Source organism: Equus caballus, chromosome 7 (assembly GCF_041296265.1).
Source record: "Equus caballus isolate H_3958 breed thoroughbred chromosome 7, TB-T2T, whole genome shotgun sequence".
NCBI lineage: Eukaryota > Metazoa > Chordata > Mammalia > Perissodactyla > Equidae > Equus > Equus caballus.
Genome location: NC_091690.1, coordinates 73290877 through 73311107, shown reverse-complemented (window position 1 = coordinate 73311107; position 20231 = coordinate 73290877). Strand labels below are relative to the sequence as shown.

General features: G+C 37.2%; 1 protein-coding gene across 9 annotated transcripts in view; it reads right to left on the bottom strand.

Moving 5' to 3' along the window:
* The window catches only part of FCHSD2 (FCH and double SH3 domains 2), a 280728-nt gene that overhangs the window by 18910 nt on the left and 241587 nt on the right, over positions 1-20231 (bottom strand). For all 9 annotated transcript variants that reach the window (XM_070274437.1, XM_070274441.1, XM_023645793.2 and 6 more), the window contains 2 exons: positions 17925-18029; positions 7042-7203 (listed from right to left, as the gene is read on the bottom strand). In XM_070274437.1, the coding sequence (XP_070130538.1) occupies positions 7042-7203; positions 17925-18029 (267 nt within the window). The remainder of the gene's footprint in view (positions 1-7041; positions 7204-17924; positions 18030-20231) is intronic.

Sequence of the window (20231 nt, the reverse complement as noted above, 5' to 3'; positions counted from 1 at the left end):
TTTTTGCTGAGGAAGACTGGCCCTGAGCTAACATCTGTGCCCATCTTCCTCTACTTTATATGTGGGACGCCTACCATAGCACGGCTTGACAAGCAGTGTATAGGTGCGCACCCAGGATCCGAACCGGTGAACCCTGGGCTGCCAAAGTGGAACGTGTAAACTTAACCGCTGCACCACTGGGCCAGCGCCTGCTCTGGCAGATTCTACCAAACATTTAAGGAAGAAAAAAGTCTACACAATTCTACACAAGCTTCCAGAAAACTGTGTAGAAAGGGAGGAGATACTTGTCAAATTATTCTGAGAGAAGCAATATACCAAATCCAGACAAAAATATTACAAGAAAATTGTAGATTAGTGTCTGCCATGAACAGAGATACAAAAATGCCTATCAACATTTTAACAAATCAATTCCAACCAATATATAAAAAGGATGATATATCATGATCCAGGTGGAGTTTTTCAGGAATATGAAGTTAGTTTAACATTTGAAAAATCACCAGTGCAATTCTCCATATTAACAGACTTAAAAAGAAAAATAGGGGCCAGCCCCGTGGCAGAGTGGTTAAGTTCGCACGCTCCAGTTCGGTGGCCCAGGGTTCTGCTGGTTCAGATCCTGGGCGCGGACATGGCACCGCTCATCAGGCCATGCTGAGGCGGCATCACATATGCCACAACTGGAAGGACCCACAACTAAAAATACACAACTATGTACCAGGGGGCTTTGGGGAGAAAAAAGGAAAAATAAAATCTTTAAAAAAAAGGCCCAACTTCCTTTAAAAAAAAAGAAAAAGATTTGACAAGATCCAACATCCATTCCCATCAGCAATCTAAAGAGAAATAGAGAAAACTTCCTCAGTATGATCAAGGGCACCTACAAAAACCCTACTGTTACCGTGATACTTAATGGTGAAAGACAGGCACCTTTCTGCCTAAGTTTGGGAACAAGGCAAGGGCATCTGCCAGCCAGCCCTCACACTTCTATTCAGCATGGTACTGGAGAGTCTAGTTGTTATAGTAAGAGGACAAAAGGAAGCAGAGAAGGAAACAAAAGGCATCTGAATTGGAAAGGAAGAAGTTAAACTGTCCTACATGTAGGTGACATGTCTATATAGAAAATCTACAAAAAAACTAGTACAACTAATAAATGAGTTTAGCAAGGTCGCAGGATGCAAGATCAGTGTACAAAAATCTATTTATTTCTATATACCAGCAATGAACAATTGGAAATCGAAATTAAAAAACCGAATTTACAAAAAAAACTGAAAGAGTTAGTCTGACAAAGGATGTGCAAGATCAATAGAATGAAAAGATGTTCAACATTATTAGGGAAACGTAGATTAAAACTACAATGATACAGCATTACACGTGTATTAGAATGTCTAAAACTAAAAAGACTGACCATACAGATAGTGCTGGCAAGGCTGTGGAACAACTGGAATACTAGTGTGCTACTGATGGAAATGTGAAATGGTACAACCACTTTGGGAAATAATTTGGCAGTTTCTTATACTGGTAAACATACTCTCTATATGAACCAGCCGAAAAGCATGTTCCTAGGAGTTTTACTTGTAATAGTCCAAAACAACCCAAATGCCCATCATCAGGCGAATGGATAAACTGGTACAGCCATTCAATGGACTACTACTCAGTATTTAAAAGAAATGAACTATTGACACATGCAACAACACGGATGATCCTCAAAATAATCATGCTGAGTGAAAGACGAGACAAAAAGAGTACATATTGTATGGTTCTGTTTATGCAAAATTCTAGGAAACGAAAACTAATTTACAGCGACAGAAAGCAGATCAGTGGTTGATTGAGGGGCAGGAACGAGGGATTACAAAGGAGCATGAGGAAATTTTTGGGGGTGATGGATATGTTTCTCATCTTAATTGTGGTGTGAGTTTCACTGGCGTATACATATGTCACAATGAATCAGATCTAAACGTGCAGTCTATCATATGTCAATTATACCTCAGTAAAGCTGTTAAAAAATATCAATAAAGTTTGGGAATGTTAATGACCACTGGTCACGTAGTACTTACAGATACTACAAGACCATTACAGTCGTGTGCTATCTAACGATGTTTCAGTCAATAACCAACTGCATATACAACAGTGGTCCCATAAGATTAATACCATATAACCTAGGTGTGTGGTAGGCTATATCATCTTGGTTTGTGTAAGTACACTCTATGATGTTCGCACAATGATGAAATCACCTAATGACGCATTTCTCAGAAATGTCCCTGTTGTTAAGCGATGCATGACTGTAATTACACTGAAAATATGACATTCAATGAGGATTCAACAGATGCTAAGAAAAAAAGAAGGAAGAAAGGAATGCTCAGCGATTAAAATGAATCATGATAAAAGTTAGAGGAATGAAGGGTCATCCACAGAGTAAGAGAGTTTGCTGAAGAGCAGGGCTTACACATGTGGGTTCAAATCCTAGCTCTCTCCACTTACTAGCTGTGTGACCTTGGGTGAGAGAGTTAATTCTTCCAAGTCCATCTCCTTGTCTGTAAATACATTCAGGATCGTTGTGATCATTAACTGAAATGTATGACTGTGCCTGACGTAGTAGCTGGTACATAATAGATGCTTTATCAATGTGATCTCCTTCCTTTTAGTAGTATTTTAAGCTTACTTGTAGAACTGGAGTAAACTGCTTATCCTGAGGTTCAGATTAAATTTTTGAAAATGTACTATGTATAAGGATCTGTGTCAGGCACTTGTTATTATGGCTATGCAGAAAGTCAAAGGATACCACACAGCTGGAGATACTTCTCTTAGAAGTGAAAATCTCTACATATTTTCAATGCCCAGCTTTGGTCTTGGCCATCAGTGAGACTGGTTCTCTCAATCTGTGGCCACAAACTCAAGAGACATACTCAGCTTGGTATCTCCCAGCACGTGGGAGAGGGTCTCACGAGCAATGCAGGCTCAGTCCATGCTTACTGAACTGAATTAAACTCATCTGACTGGGAATCTGAAATGTCAGTTTCATTAAAAGTGTGGCATTTTGAGTATGGGGTTTAGTCCAGTAAAAAGACCACTGCTCATTTGGAAATACCCTAAATATGAAAGTGACTGAAGATTTTTGCAGTTGTGTTCTTTTATTTTCTACAGTTCACGTTTATCTCATTATAAAAATCCACTGTTTCCTTTCTTTGGGATTAACTTAAACCAACAAATAAATTTTCATGTTTCAAAACCAAAGCCCATTTAACCACAAGGACTATTAGACATTCCTGAGGCAGACAGGAACCAAACTACCATTCTGAAGGTTAAAAATATTTACTCTCCTAGCTTTTCAAACACATTATTCAGCAAAGTCTTCATAATGAGTGGAGTCAGAATTTATCGCTATGCAACTCTGCAAAATGCTCGTGCTCTCAGGGAGGTTGCACAACAAAGCAGATGGCAGGATGCCTTTGTATAGTAGTTGGGGGAAGTGGCTGAAGACAAGGAAGTCATGGAAACACTGTCAGCTATAGTTTGAAAATCTTAGGGAAAAAAGAAGAGAAAGAACAGAAATAAACCAATCTCAAACAAAGGACTATAGATTTTTTGAGCCGGTAATTCCACTTCTAAAAATCAGTATTATAGAAAAACTCCCAAGTATGGAAAACAGATATGTACACATATGTTTTTCAGAGTATTATTTAGAATATCTGGAGGCAATCTAAATATTGAACCTATAAGGGAATAGTTAAGTGAATTATGGCACAACTTCCTGATGGAATATTATATACACACGAAAAGGATGATTATGAAGAACACCCAGCAATATGGAATGTTAGATGGAAAAATATACAAAATTAACTCTATGAACGATAAATATGTTAAAAAAAGAATAATAGAAAGTGCAAGGAAATACATCAAGTTGCTAACAGTGGTGTTATAAGGATGGAGCTACTGGTCATTTCTATTGTACTTTCTAAATTTTTTGTAATCTAGTTACATAGCTTTTTAATTTTAAAATTAATATAATTTCAAAATTAGGTTGTAAACTGGGTGTGGGTTTTTGAGTAAGAGATGGCAGAAAAATAAGAGAAGGGAGGGATGAGTGACAGAAAGGCTGTCTGGGTCACAGGCAGGAACCCAATCATAGAAAGCTGTGTGTAGGCTCTGGTTAACCATCAACTGGATAACTATATATCAGTAGACTGCTCTCCTTTTCAAGAAATGTTGCTATTTTCTGTGATTGTTTTTATTCCCAATCCTATATTCTGTACCACAGCATAATACAGAAGGCAAAGAATTAACAACCAAGTAAGTATAGCTCCTTTCTTATTTTATAAGGTAAATAGACTAAATATTTTAAAAACATTTATCTTCTATAAGGCACTTTACATTGTTAAAGTCTAACGGTAGTATTAACCATATTTCTAGATGGAAGGGAATTCTAAACTTGATGACTAACGTTTTTGTTGGCATCTATACTGGAAGAAATAATTTGGTCCCAGAATGTGTATTTCTGCTTCATGCTCCTAGCCAGCCAGCTGTCACTGTGAAGAGATACAACTCCTCCTAGATTATTTCAGCGCTGCCATTTAAAAGCAGGTTAAATAAATATTGGGACTTCATTAAGCTTTTTGTGCCTACATGTCTCCTTTATTTATATTGTTAGTAGAGCTTCCCCAAAATATATCCCTCAGCTGAAAGTGGGAAAACACAGGCTCCGTAAGACTGACAAGAGGGAAGAGAATGAGACGGGACTGCAAATGCTGCCTTAACAGAGGATGTGACATGTTTCCAGCTGAGCTGACATCTTTGGACAGTTCTCACAAATACCCAGTTTATTCAACCCTTACTACCAGACTGCACGTCTCACTGCCACACACGGTACTGGCCACATCTTCCTTGCTTCCTTCCTTCATACTCAGAAGCCCTTTATCTCCCATTAAAATTCTTCAAGGACTATCTCAAATGACATTTCCTTCGGGGAGCAAACTTCTTTCCTATTTTTTCTAGCTGATATTGAGCTCTTTTGATAGCATTTCACAAAATCATGAGATTTTGGAGTTGGAGGAGATCTTAGAATTATTTAACCTAACTTTCTCCCTGAAACCCAGAGAGAAGTGACTTTTCCCAAGGTGCGTCGATGCGTCAGGAGCAAACAATTCTGAGTTTGCCACACAGCTGTCCAGTCATGCACTGCCATGTATCACGAAGATCTATAAAGTTGTCTGTTCTACTAGCTGGTAAGCTCTTTGAGGAGAGAGACCAAGTCTTGTTCATCTCTGATTTCCCAGGAAGTAGGTACACAGTCAGGCAATAAGTGCCTGCCCAGCTGATTTAGTTAGAAAAGGTGCCAGTCCAAGGAAAATCATGGGTTTGACTGGTTGTCATCAGAGCTGCTGAAGAAGCCAAAAGCCAAGTTTGTGCCTGGAATTTGCTGTTAACATAAATTCTGTATAACAGAATAACCTGAAGAAGATGGGAATTGTGATTTTTAAAAGATGCAATAGGAAGAGATATTCCATGACACAGAGTAATTTTCTTGTATTGAAGACAGGGCAAGTCTCTTCTATCCCCAAAGTCAAGGGGGTGATGTGTGCTTATTTTCTCCAGTTGAATTACCCATTAACAGTGAAATAAAAACAAACCTTCAATAGACTGTTTTCTTTTTTTGAGGAAGATTAGCCTTGAGCTAACATCTGCTGCCAATCCTCTTCTTTTTGCTGAGGAAGACTGGCCTTGAGCTAACATCTGTGCCCATCTTCCTCCACTTTATATGTGGGATGCCTGCCACAGCATGGCTTGCCAAGTGCTGCCATGTCCACACCCGGGATCCGAACCAGTGAACCCCCGGCTGCCGAAGTGGAACGTGCAAACTTAACTGCTGCACCACCAGGCTGGCCCCCAGATTGTTTTTCCTTAAAGTGCAACCCATACATAATCCTTTCTAAATGTGCAAGTGTATTCCCATTAGGAAATCATAATGCTAGCTGAAAAAACTGACAAAATTTCCAGGAATGTGCTTAAATTTTGGTCCATTTCTCTAGCAAGGATGCCTTTTATCTGCAGGGCACAAGAACTGAAGAGGTACTATGGATATAGTGGGAAGTTGGGAGATTATAGGGTTTTAGCTTTTAGTTTGCCACTATTCTATCTATCCATCCATCCATCCATCCATTACTTCGACAGGTATTTATTAAGTACCTATTATGCACCAGGCACTTTGCTGTGTAGAGCAGTGAACCAGGCAGACATGGAAATGAGATTCCAGAGAGGAAGATAGACAATAAAAAAACCCAAAGAAGAAAAGTATAGATTCTAATAAATGCCATAGGAAAAAGGATGAGAGAGAGTAATGGGTGGGGAGGTAGCAGCAGGAATTACTCTAGTCTGACCAGCTAGGCATCACAGATCCATCTATGTAATATCAGGCAAATCACCGAGCTTTTCTGGTACTCAGATCTCCAACATGAAAAATCAAGGTTGAACTGGATGACATCAGAGTGGAAAGAGCCCTGGACTTGAAGTAAGAAAACTTAAGCTTGAGTTCTGGCTTTGTTTGTAAGACCATACCTGCACTGTCTCCCTGAGGAAAGATACTGTGAGCAGAGTGTGAAAGCCCTTGTGAACTGAACAGACTAAGTCACAGAGTAAGAGTGTTCCTTTCCCTTCTTTAAGATCGTTTACAACTCTCTGGATGTTAATTTTCATTTACACTAGAGAAGACCTCTGAGAACTTCAGAAATATTAAATTATAATTTTTATTCTGCTACTTCCAGACAAGACGCATATCTACTTCATGAATAGGGATAATGAGTTTGGCAAATCAGCACTGATAAGCCAACTAGTGGTAATACATTCTTCACTGCACATAAAAAAAAAAAAGCACTATTTTTTTTCTGTACTAAGTTTGACTCAATTAGTGATAGGCTAAAGAAAGAAAAACCCAATCCAGTAGCAAGATCCATGATTTTTGCTTTTAAATTTTGTCTATCAAGTTTGCCTACATAGTAAGAGAATAGCACCCTTCAGTAAAAGTCAGCCCATCATATCCAAGAAGAGACACCTTACCGAGTGTAAAGTGCCATTATTGGTCACTGCAGGAAGGCGGGCCCACCGCTCATTTTCCAGTTCTTCCATTACTTGGTTCATTGCACTCTTTAGCCACGTGTCCACAGAAACACCAATCTGCTTTAGCAGGTCCAGCCGGGCTTCAGCTTTCAACTTAATTATCTAAGAAAACCAAGAAAATGGTCAGAAATCAAGGCATTTTTTTTCTCAAATTGATTGTTTAAATTATTCCTCATTTTAAAAATTAATTAATTTTTTTAAAGGATTTCTCTTTTCCTTCTTCTCCCCAAAGCCCCCCAGTACATAGATGTATATGTTTTTAGTTGTGGGTCCATTTAGTTGTGCTATGTGGGATGCTGCCTCAGCATGGCTTGATGAGTGGTGCCAGATCTGCGCCCAGGATCGGAACCCGTGAAACCCTGGGCTGCCGAAGCAGAGTGCATGAACTTAACCACTCGGCCACGGGCTGGCCCTCCTCATTTATTAATTAGAACAATCTTGACATTCACTAGCAATTCTTCTTTGGCACAGATGTTAACTTTTCACTTGGAGAGAGAGAAAGTGGGGAGGGGAAGGAACAAAGGAACAGGAATGAGGGCCTGCTGACGAAGGCAAACGGCACACTTACATCTTGACAAGCTTGACAAATATAATTTAGGAAGAGGAAGATATTAATGCGCCATAAAGTCTGCCTTCTTTTCCTCTTAATAAAGCTATGCCTCAGAACATCCTAAAATCTAGTATTTTCAATAGCCTTGTAACCACCTCCTGGACTTTTTCTTCTCCTCTATAATCCATCTTTTACAAGTCTGCAAATGATCTCCTCACTCTCCTGGTTAAAAACTACCGTAACTCCTCACTGCCCAGTGAGTAAAGATTTTAAATTAAATTATGATATAGCTGTCAGAAATAGTAGAGGTTAAGAATAAAAAGCTCCTATTCTCCAAGTTCAAGAAAAGGGAAAGACCGCCTGTTGTTTGGCTCTTGTTCCAAGCCATCAGCAAGTAACCACAGAACCAGTTTAACCGGGTCCCAATCAAACAGTAGCTGCTTTGCTCCAATAGCCACGCCTCTACAAGGCAGCCAATCAGTGACAGCCCCATGCTTCTGCAAGGTAGCTAATCAGTGACAGCCATGCTTCTGCAAGGCAGCCAATCAGTGACAGCCCATGTTTCTGCAAGGCAGCCAATCAACCACAGCCTCACTCCAGCAGTCATCAGTAGTCCCGCTTCCACTCCTGCTTCTGACAGTCCACCAATCTCTGTACACCACAGCTAAAAGCGAGCCAATCTTTAAAATATTCCCAGTTTTGAAAATCTGCCAATCCCAGAAATCCACACTTCTCAAAATCCTATATATTAGTTCTGCTTTGTTCAGAGAGGTTGTATTTTGTAAGTACCATTCTCTTTTGTTTAGAAAGTAGTAAATTGAACTTCATTGTTCCACATATTAGAGTGGTGGTCTCCTCCTTCAACATTTGAAGGTTCCAATGAGATAACTTTGAGGACCCTCACTTGACGGCCTTCTCTGGGACTCTTGGACAAATAAGTGTGCTCACTGAGCTCTTCTGGTATGCAATTTGGATCACTCTCTGGATTCTCTGCTGGGGGAGTTGGTATCAAAAAGGATCTCAGCTCTGACTTGTTTCACTGAGCTCTCACTGCTGAATTTATGATTTTTTAAGCATATAGATTAAAAAAATTGAGAACTCATATTACATAAAATTCACCATTTTAATCATTTTAAAGTATATTTCAGGGTTTTGGGTATCATATAGATCTTCATATAAAGTAATTTGAGTTTCTGGCTTGGAGGTATACCATTTGGTAAACAGTATTGCAAAAGTCTACTTATTTTTCTAAAAATTTCTTTTTTTATAACAACTTTATTGAGATAAAGTTCACATACCATAAAATTCAACCATTTAAAATGTATAATTCAATGGTTGATATTATATTCATTCACAGACATATGCAACTATCACCACCGTCAATTTTAGAACATTTTAACCACCTCCAAAAGAAACCCCATATCGTTTAGCTACTGCTCCCATATCCCTTATTCTCTGAAGCCTCACACAACCACTAATCTACTTTCTCTATCTATAGATTTACCTATTCTGAACATTTAATACAAATAGAATCATACAATATGTGGTCTTCGTGACTGCTTGTTTCACTTAGCACAATGTTTTCAAGGTTCATTTATGTTGTAACATGATCAGTATATCATTCCTCTTTATGGCCAGATAACATTCTACTGTATGGATACACCACATTTCATTTATCCATTTGTCAGCTGATAGACAGACATTTGGGTTGGTTCAACTTTTCAGCTAATATGAATTATGTTGCTGTAACATTAGTGTATAAGTTTTTGTGTAGACACGCATTTTCATTTCTCTTGGGTGTATATCCAGCACTGGAATTGCTGGGTCATAAAATAATGCTATGTTTAACCATTTGGGGAAATGCTCGACTGTTTTCCAAAGCAGCTGTCCCATTTGACAATCCCACTGGCAGAGTATAAGGGTTACCATATCTTCACATCCTAGTCAACACTTGTGAATGTCTTTTTGATTCTAGCCAACCTAGTGGGTGTTAAGTGGTATCTCACTGTGGTTTTGATTTGTATTTCCCTGATGTCTAATGATGACAAGCATCTTTTCACGTGCTTATTCATCATTTGTATATCTTCTTTGGAGAAATGTCTATTCAGATCCTTGGCCCATTTTTAAATTGGGTTGTCTTTTTATTGTTCTTTTTAAGAGTTTTTATATATTCTAGATAAAAGTCCCTTATCAGGTACAAGATTTGCAAATATTTTTTCATATCTTGCTGGTTGTCTTTCATTTTCTTAATAGTGTCTTTTGAAGCACAAGCATTTTTAATTTTGATGAAGTCCAATTTATCTATTTTTTTCTACTGTTGCTTGGGCTTTTGTTGTCATATCTAAGAAATTAATCCAAGGTCACCAAGATTTATCCCTTTGGTTTCTTGTAAGAGTTTTACTTTAGCTGTTACATTTAGGTGTTTTGATCATTTTGAGTTAATTTTTGTATACAGTATGAGGTAGGAGTCCAACTTCATTTTTTGCATGTGGACATCCAGTTATCTCAGCACCATTCTAGAAGGCATTTTAAACTAATACAGGCAATGAAATGTTAAAAAAAAAAAAGAGTGAGCCAACAAATCCTTTTCTGGAAATCATAAATGTAAGTCATTTAACTGCTGAAACAGAGAAACAAAGAAAAGAGAGAGAGGAAGAGAGTTGGAGAGATATTAGCATATTCTATTTTCTCAAAAACAAGTAATCTAGTTTTCATAAGATTTATTTTTGTCAGTACTTTACCAAACAACTGATGAGCACGGTATTTGCAAACTTCAATTTTTAGATTGCAGTTCCAGAATAAATATTGCTATCTTTCCTTTAGCATTCCAACTATTTATATTTTAACAACTGCTTAAAAGCAGAATTTTCCAGTGTTTTCAAATGAATTTTGATGATTTGCCAACTGATTAAAATTTTGCACAGCATAGCTCTCTGTAATCTGATGGCATTCCAGATACTACTTGATTATATTAGACTGGCCCTGAGCTAACATCAGTGCCCATCTTCCTCTACTTTATATGTGGGACGCCCACCACAGCATGGCGTGCCAAGCCATGCCAGGTCCGCACCCGGGATCTGAACTGGCGAACCCCAAACCGCCAAAGCGGAACGTGTGCACTTAACCACTGCGCCACCAGGCTGGCCCCATAAAGTCTGTTTTATAGATGAGAAAAATGATTTAACCAAAGTCCTATCAATTGTGGTAAATTGCTATCCCCAATGAATCATGCCTCCTGGTGTCCATGTAGTCCTCTCTCACATTGATTCTGGGTTTGTTCATGTGATTTCTTTTGGCCAATGGGACATATGCCAATTTGATGCAAGCAGAGGTTTGATAAGTGGTATAAGGACTTGACTTCTTGGAATGTGCTTCCACCACCCGAGGCAGCCCAGGTTAGCCTATTTGAGGATGAAAGACCATATGGAAAAAAGGCCCAGCCCTCTAGGCAGACCCTCTAGCTGAATGCATCTCCTTGAGTAATCTTGGGCAAAACCTGCAAAAGAAATGCAAAGTCAACACTCAGAATAGTGAGAGATAATAAATTGTTGTTGTTTTCGCCATCAAGTTGGGTGTTTTTTTTTAAGGCAGTAACAGATTACTGCGTTTGAATAATCTAATCTCCAAATACCTGGGGTTTTCCATGTATCTTTCTGTTAGTGATTTTTAATTTAATTCTGGTGGGTCAGAGAACATGCTCTGCATGATATCAGTTCTTTTAAACTTACTGACATTGCTTTATGGTCCACTATATGGTCATGCTGAATATTCCACATGTTCTTTAAGAGAACATGGACTCTGCTCTTGTGGGGCAGACCGTTCTATAAATACCAATTAGGTAAAGTTGGTTAATAGTGTTGTTTAAGTCTTCTCTATCCTTACTGACTTTCTAGCTCTTTGTTCTATCAATTATTGAAAGAAATGTTGTAACCTCCAACTACCATTGTAGATTTGTCCATTTCTTCTTTCAGTTCAGTCAGTTTTTGCTTCAAGTATTCTGTAGCTCTATTTATTACTTACATACACATCTAGGACTGTTATGTCTCCTTGATAAAGTGACCTTATTTTTTAATCCTTATGAATTATCTCTCAATATTTCAGGTTCTGCAACCTATTTTGTTTGATATTAATATAATCACTCAGTTTTCTAATGATTAATGTTGCTCCCCTGTGGTGAGCAACAGCTGAAATTTCTGCCAAGCTCCCTGAAGTTTCTGCTGCACATGTGTATTCAGGTTTGACCAAGGATTTAGATGATTATTTATCTGCAAATATTAGGGCTCCCTGACATCCATCCTCAAGCCAGTAAAACTGGGGCTCTCTGCTTGAATTACAGTTGTGTGGCCCCTCACAAAGAGCTGTTTAATGTAAATGTCGCCAAGTATAGTCCCATTCCTTCAAGGATCGATTCCTCTCTAGTTTTATATGCTTTGGGTCATTTTCTAGTTCTATCAAGTAGGTATTTTGAATATTTTTACCTCAGATTAATAACTGTTATCAAAAAGAGGATTAGCCCAATATAAGCTAGCCCCTTATTACCAGAAGCAGAAATCCTTGGTAGAGATAAATTCTACATTCAAGGACAATGGCAAAGCTATCTTAAATTTCACTCACTACTTTACTATTAATCATATTTGTATTGTAATTTTGAAACTGTTCAATACATAGTGCAGGATAAAGCAAATAAAATATGATATTATTAGGAACCAAGGTTTTCAATGTAACAGAAAAATGATACAAATATAAAATCAATGAAGGTTAATAAAATCCTTCTAACTTTGGTTTTAATTGGAAATATCAATATGAACTTATGATTAAAAAAAAATTCCTAGCTCTAACAATAAAGAAAGAGCCAAGAAATAAATGACACCCATAACAATAAGCACCTTCTCAGCCCAGAACTTGGTGTCTAGATACTATTCTCTATTAAAAGACATGAGAGTTCCTTGGAGAAATGGCTAATTCTAAGTCTGGGCAGGGAAAAAAACAAGGTGAGCCTATGATAGCTTGTTCTTCTAGAAAGTAAGAAAGTGTTCTAAGACTGATGGGAATAATGTCAAAAGGACACAGAAGAAGGACTCCCACTGGCCAAATTTAGACAATATGAGGCTTAAAAAGCTCAACTGTCATTTAAAATTTGCTAAATGAATAAAAATCCATAATAAATTGAGAATACATAAGGTGGGACTCCATGAGGAGAAGCAAAGAATAACTACTGGGGAAAGGACATCTACCATGGAGCCACGAACCAAAAAACTCCCAGAGTTTGTACATGACTGAAAGGTGCTGCCGTTCCACCCAGGCGGAGCTGAGAAAGCCTGCTGGATACCACGGCACAAGAAGAAAGTGCAGAGAGGAAATGCAACAGTAATGGGGCTAAATCAGCCCTACTGGAAAGGCTAATCCAAACCACCCCAAATAAAGCTGAAAAACGAGCCTCAGAAAGATCAAACTGATCTTTCATTGACCTGGCTGCCAAAACAAAACTCAACAGTCTTTAAAAGAAGAAAGGAGAATCCAGACACTCTATAACCAAATGTTCACAATTTCTAGTATTCAGCAAAAAATTACTAGGTATTTAAATAGCAGAAAAATGTAAGTCACGACCATAGGAAAAATTAGTCAGGAGAGAGAGCCAGAAGTCACAGATATGATGCAATGAGTAGACAAGGACTTTACAGTCACTATTCTAAATATACTTAAGGATTTAAAGGAAAGCGTCAAGATAAATGAGAGTGAACTGGAAGATATAAAGAATCAAACAGAACTTACAGAGCTGAAAATATAATAACTGAAACAAAAATTCACAGGATGGGCTTAAGAGTAGATTATACACTACAGAAGAAAATATCAGTGAACTTGAATACATAGTAATATTAACTCATCAAACTGAGATTAAGATAAAAAATAAGGCTGGATAAAAAAACATGTGGGAGGATTTTTGTACGTGATGTGTAGGACAGTATCAAGTGACCTAATATTCACGTTGTTGGAGTTGAACTAAGCTACATAACAGAAAGCAGATCAGTTGTTGCCTGGTCACAAGAGAACTTTTTGGGAGGATAGAAATATTTTGTATCTTGATTGTGGTAGTGGATATTTAGGAGTATGCATTTGTCAAAGCTCATCAAATTGTTTATTTGAAATGGTTACATTTTATTGTATGTACATTATACCTCAATAGATCTGATTTTTAAAGTTCTATCACATCATAATGATACTTAAGAAAGAGAGAAAAATACCCATTTTCCACCATTGGAGGTAACTAGTACTTGCTAATTGCAATGGGAAAAAAAAAGAAAAAGAACCTTAACAGTGGAAAGATCTGGCAGCACGAACTTAATTAAGTGACTACTCTTAGCATCCTTAATAGTGAGATAACTTGATAAAAATATACTGTGATGAAAAACACAGCATCATCTATAAAGTATTCTTGCCTAAAATACTAACTCCATTCAGGCCTTAGAGTTAACTTCCACTTTACAGAATAGAAATAAACACAAAATCCAGTATTACAAAATACTGAGTTGAATTTAGCATGTTGGGAAATACATATTTACTCTTCGTCTTTTCTGTATGTTTGAAAATTTTCACAAGAGGAATTGAAGAAAGAAGTTAGTCAAGAGGTCTGCCAATATATTATAAGAGTACAGGGAAACCTCACAATAACAGGCCCTGAGGTAATGTAAATTTGGATATAATATACTGGAAATTTTGTTTTTATAGCAGGCTCACTCTAGCATTTCATTAACCTTGCAGTAATAAGACCTCACATTTTAAGGAACTGAAAGTTTTAGACTTCTCTTTTAGAATTATGGCAAGGGTATTACCATTTTTGAGTCATTGAGATATAAGGATAACGTAGTAATTTTGAATTCCTAGTGTACAACAGAACTTTATGAGATGATAATTTAAGAGAAAATGTATCTAGGAAAATGTATTTATATAGACAATCATTGACTTTTTTTGGTTTTATTAATCCACTTGATATCATGTACTTTGGCTTTCAAATGTACATTCAATTCAGATCATAGCATCTTGGAGAAGGAATCACATAGTCCATAGTTCCTCCTGCAGGCCTTAGAGCAAACCTGAGTTATTAAAAATTTCTAGGTATCTTTGACTTCTTACATTAACTTTCTCTTCTTTGTGTTAAATATTTCACTGCCAAAAAAAAAGAGAGGACTGCCCTCAACCCAAATAAAAAGTGCAATTTAAACATATGAAAAATAATTGTGTCCTGGAACAACATAAGTCATGTAAAGCTTCAAAGAAGAAGGCTTTTAAAACTCTTGGTTTCTTTAAAATAGGTATCACATGTCAGATGAAGAATGTGTGTGTGTCTGTATGACAAAAGGCATTTCAAAAAATTCAAATACCCAAATACCAGACTAAGAAGATTGTTATTAGAGTTTAATTTAAGCAGCTATTGCCTCATTTCAATTCTTGAACTAGTCAGGGGCTGCAGACAGTAGCATATCTGGTACAAATATTCTTGTCACAGTCACAGAGATCATATAACAATAGTTTGTTCATCACTATATGTCTAGTGTATTCATCAGTATCTGGCACACAGCAGGTGCTTATTAAGTATCTGTTAAACCAATCAATTAGTGAATTTGCTCCCAAATTAACCAGACAATAATTAATTAATCACTATATAATCTCTACCACTTGGAAAAGCACAGGCCATTTATATTACCGAGTGCCACAAAGGTTTTCATTCTAATTAGCATCACTGAAAGGAAACACAATATAGAAAAGACTGGATAAAGAAGATTAACCAACAAGTGAGGGTAACATTCATGCCAGGAGTTAAAAACCAAACAGGGAGGATATAATGGAATTTTAACTAGCTTTCTCCCTTTTGTACAGGTATTTATAATAAAGTAAATGACTTTTGAAGGGAAAGAGAAAATCCAAGTACACTAGCAGAAGAAAGAAAAAGGGAATCTATGAAACCATTATTATCAATTCCTCTGAAGGTTCTTGTGGTTTAGTCTATCCAAGAATTTCGTTATGACAATCCTGTAAGTACCACCCCAATACTACCCTTATATGTGCCTTTTAATTTTAGCTGGGTTATTCTTTGTATCTGGTAAGTGGAAATCAAGTGAGATATTTTAAGACAGCAGTAGGACTGACTACATTTCACAGATTCTCAAAATTGAGATAATGGATCTGGCATCATGGTTTTTAGCATATTTTGTATTTTTGGTAAGAAAATTATCTTTGAGAATGCAGACTTAAATACTGGTATTAGGAGAGATGAGACATTCTGTTGTGGGAATCTCACTTCATATTTTTAGCTTGAAGCTAACAAACACAGGGAAGGTTAGTACATTCATGGAAATAACAAGTCATTCAGCCTAAATGCATACTTTGTATGACTGATACCTACTACTGCTACTGCTGGGGGTTTGGTGGCTCTAGGGTACCAGACGGTGACACCACAGATGGAGTCTGGAAATGGAAAATACAAGAGAGAACACACCCTTCACAAAACTTCTGAGACTTGTCCTGTTCCACCAGGGCTCTGAAACTGGCTTTACCCAGAGTTTAGAGAAACAAACAACAGGAAAAATTCTTCTACAGAAGCCAATGTTTCTGAAACTAGGCAAGGGCCTGCCAACAGTGCTTGGCCAGCACACTAGCGTAGTGGTTTAGCCATGACCCTGAATTCAGAGAGAAAAAGGCTATTTATTGTACACCCTGCTGTCTTCACTATGGAGGCTGTGAGTCATGTGCCAGGAACAAAGGTGAGCTGGGGTTACTGGGACTTCTCTAGACCAGGCAGACAGCCAGACTTTTCTGGTTCAGATCACTTCCATGGGGTTGTGCCAGAAACATGCTAATATTCCCTATGTTTGCCTATGCTGCCTCTCCCCTCACTCCCCCATGCCACTCCAACCAACCACTGAAATACTTCCTCAAAACCTTTCGAGGCCTGAGGGGGTATTTGAAAATCACTAGTTTAGATTCACTCTCAACCAATGCAAGAATTCCTTATATAAAGTCCCTGACAGATGTTTTCCCAGAATCTTCCTGTGCACTTATAGTGCTATACTATGTCCCAAGGGAGCTTACTCTGACATCGGGCAGAACTGACTGTTAGAAAGCATTTCCCAATACCGAGCTCAAATCTGCCTCCCTACCTTCTTCTTTTGGTTCAAGTTCAGCCTCTTGAGGTTGCATGGCAAAAATCTGTGCTATCCTTTTTCTCTGACTAATCAAATGTTACTTACCTGTCAATACCCATCTTAAGTCCTACCTCTTCTGTGTTACCTGTCTCAACAATTCCTCCCACAGTGATCTCGGTGTCCTCTGGGTTTCTTAAGTATTAAGTATACTTGCGTGGACCACTCCTTGGTACTTACACTTCAGTCTTAGTTATTCTTGCCATTCTTCATGCCTTCCTAACAAGAACATATTCTCCTGGAGGGCTGGCTACTCTCAGTCTTCTTAAATGTCTACTTCCACACCCCTTCACCATCTGCATTGGGTAGATGCTATCCACAAAGCATGTACACATCTCCATGAACTGGTCCTAACCACCATTATTTTACTTACTTTCTACCACATTTCCTTACACAAATCCTCTACACTAATCAAATCCAACTGCCAAACTATATCCTATGTCTTCTTCCTTTGCAAGTAACTTCTTTCTTTCCATCTCAATTTTCCCCCTCTAGGTCAGGGAATATTAGCCTAGGAGACATGAACTTCTGGACATTGTACACAAAATGTATGTTTTTTTTTGTGGGAGAGAGCATTTCACATGTTCATACAACCCTCAAAGGGTCCCCTGACCCCTCAAAACACTAAAATCCACTGTTGTAACTTTTTTTGCCTTGTCTGCTTAACCAAGTCTTCTTTCTTCTTCAAAGATCAGTTTATGCCCTGGATCCAGAGAACCTTCTACATGGGGGAGACTTTTCTAGGCTCTGGACTGAATAAATACCAATTTCTATACCATTAATTTGACTGATTTATTATGTACCTTGTGAAAACTTTAAAATTAATATCTTCATTGTGACAATTCTTTTGTTACTTATTATTTCATGACTGTAAACTCTTCATAGTGGGCTCATGTGTTTTTGTTATGTGTACTACCTATATGAAGCAGATATTCAAAAATAACATCGTGGACACAGATGAAGGTGGTAAATCATCTTCAAATTAATCAGCGTATAGAAACTGAATTATAAAGGTATATATCACAGCAGTGATGTTGTTGGAGCTGGGCAAAATGTCACAATTAGCTACCCCTCACCTCTGCTTTACGAATATTTTCTCTAGCTTCATCTATTTTCTGTTCCACTTCTGCTCGGCTTTGTTCTGATGCTGCAACTCCATGACATTCCAGATCATCTAGAACCTAGTAAAGAAAACAGGAAAATGATGACTTTTTCTTACGTGACTAGAGTATTTAGATACTTTAAAAGACTTCAGTGACAAGTGGCCACGTTCCGTTTATAACCTTTAATTTTTTCATTTATTTATTTAAAAAACCTGTGAAATAATTATGGACTCAAAGGAAGTTGCAAAAGTAGTACAGAGAGAGTCCCTTCTCTCAGCTTCCTCCAGTGGCAACAACTTACATAACCATAGGACAACACAAAAACCAGGAAATTGACATTGGCACAGTTTACAAACTTTACTTGGATTGTACGTTTGTGATATGTACATTTTAATTTTTAAGAATTACATGACTATAAAATATTGCTGCAAAACAACTAATACAAAAGGGCAGAAAGTCTCTGTTATATCTGCACATGCCACCACACGTCCCCCACCCAAAGGTAACCCCTGTCCCATCAGTGTATGTGTAGTTTTCAAACCATTTCTTATGTATTTCCTACATACTTGCATAGTTCTATGTAAAAAAATAACAAAATGAGATCTATCATCTCCACCATATGTCTAAGAAATCTTTTTATGTTTGTACAAAAAGATTGACTTTATTCTCTAATTAATCCATAAATTCAATAGTTTATACTATGTTTTATTTACTCTTACCCTATTGCTATTTGAATATTCAAATTTCTTGATATTATAAATAGCACTGTACAAACAACCTAGTCAATGACTCTTTGAACACATATGGGAATACTTATTTAAGACAAAAACATAGAAGTGGAAATTGTACAGTTTAATTTCAATAGACATTGCCAAATCGCCCTAAAAGGTTTTACGCCTATTCTACTAATAGCATGTGAGAGTACATTTCTCTGTATCTCGTGAATATTGGATACTGTCAGTCTTTGAAATGTTTGCCAATATGATATACAAATAAAGATTATCTCACTGTTTCAATTTTCATTTCTCTGTAAGAGAGCATCATTTCATATGTTGCTGGCCCTCTGTACTTCTACTTTTAAAATGGGCAGTTTGTATCCTCTGTCCATTTTTCTAATTTTTTTGTCTTTTTAAAAATTATTTAAATATATTTATTTTCAGATATTAGTCCTTTTTCTGTTATTTATGTTACAAATATTTCTTCTCATTCTATTCCTTTTCTCTTAACTTTTTAAAGTTCTTTTGTTTTACAGAAATTTTTAGTTTTTATGTGGTCACATGTAGTAATCTTTTCCTTTATGGCTCCCGGATATTGTGTCTTACTTAAGAAGCCATCTGTAATATATCAAAAATATTTTACATTTTTCTAGTTTTTTTTTTTTTAACGTTTTTTGGTGAAGAAGATTGGCCCTGAGCTAACATCTGTTGCCAATCTTCCTCTTCAGCACGGCTTGACAAGCGGTGTGCAGGTCTGTACCCAGGATCCGAACCAACAAACCCTGCGCGGCCGAAGTGGAGTGCACAAACCCAACCACTCGGCCACGGGGCTGGCCCCCATATTTTTCTAGCTTTTAATAATCTTATGTTTAGCTCTTAACTCTTTAATTTCTCTGAAATTTATTTTGTATATGGTGGAAGGGAGGAATCTAACTTTATACTTTTTCCCATATGTCTATTTCACAGACAATTGCTCTAATATCATTTACTGAATAAATCCTTTCCCCAAAGATTTGAAATGCCATTAGTATGCATTATATTATGAAAAATTTAAAACATGCTCAAAAGTAAGGAGACTAGTATGATGAACTCCCATATACTGATCACCAAGATTCAACAGTTAAGATTTTTCCACATTTGTTTTACCTATTCTTTTTTCTTCTTTGCTAAAGCATTTTAAAACAAATTCCAGACATCATGTCATTTCACTTGTACATGCTTCAGAAAAAGCCTCTAAAAATAGAAACTTTAAGAAGAAAATACAACCACAATACCATTATTGGACCTAACAACAATTCCTCGGAGGCCTTAATATGCTGTTCATCATTAAACTTCCCTGCGTGTCTCAGAATGAGTGTTTATGGTTGGTCGGTTTGAAGCAGTATCTAAAGGTTCACATACACACAGATCATTTTCTTTGATATATTAGTTCACTCTTGTAGGATACCACAGTTTTGATTCCTATGGTCACTATTGTATGTTGCAGTACATGCTAAGGCACATAGTCTCATTATTGTTATTCTTGGCTATTCTTATACACTAAAAAAAAAATCGACACATTTTA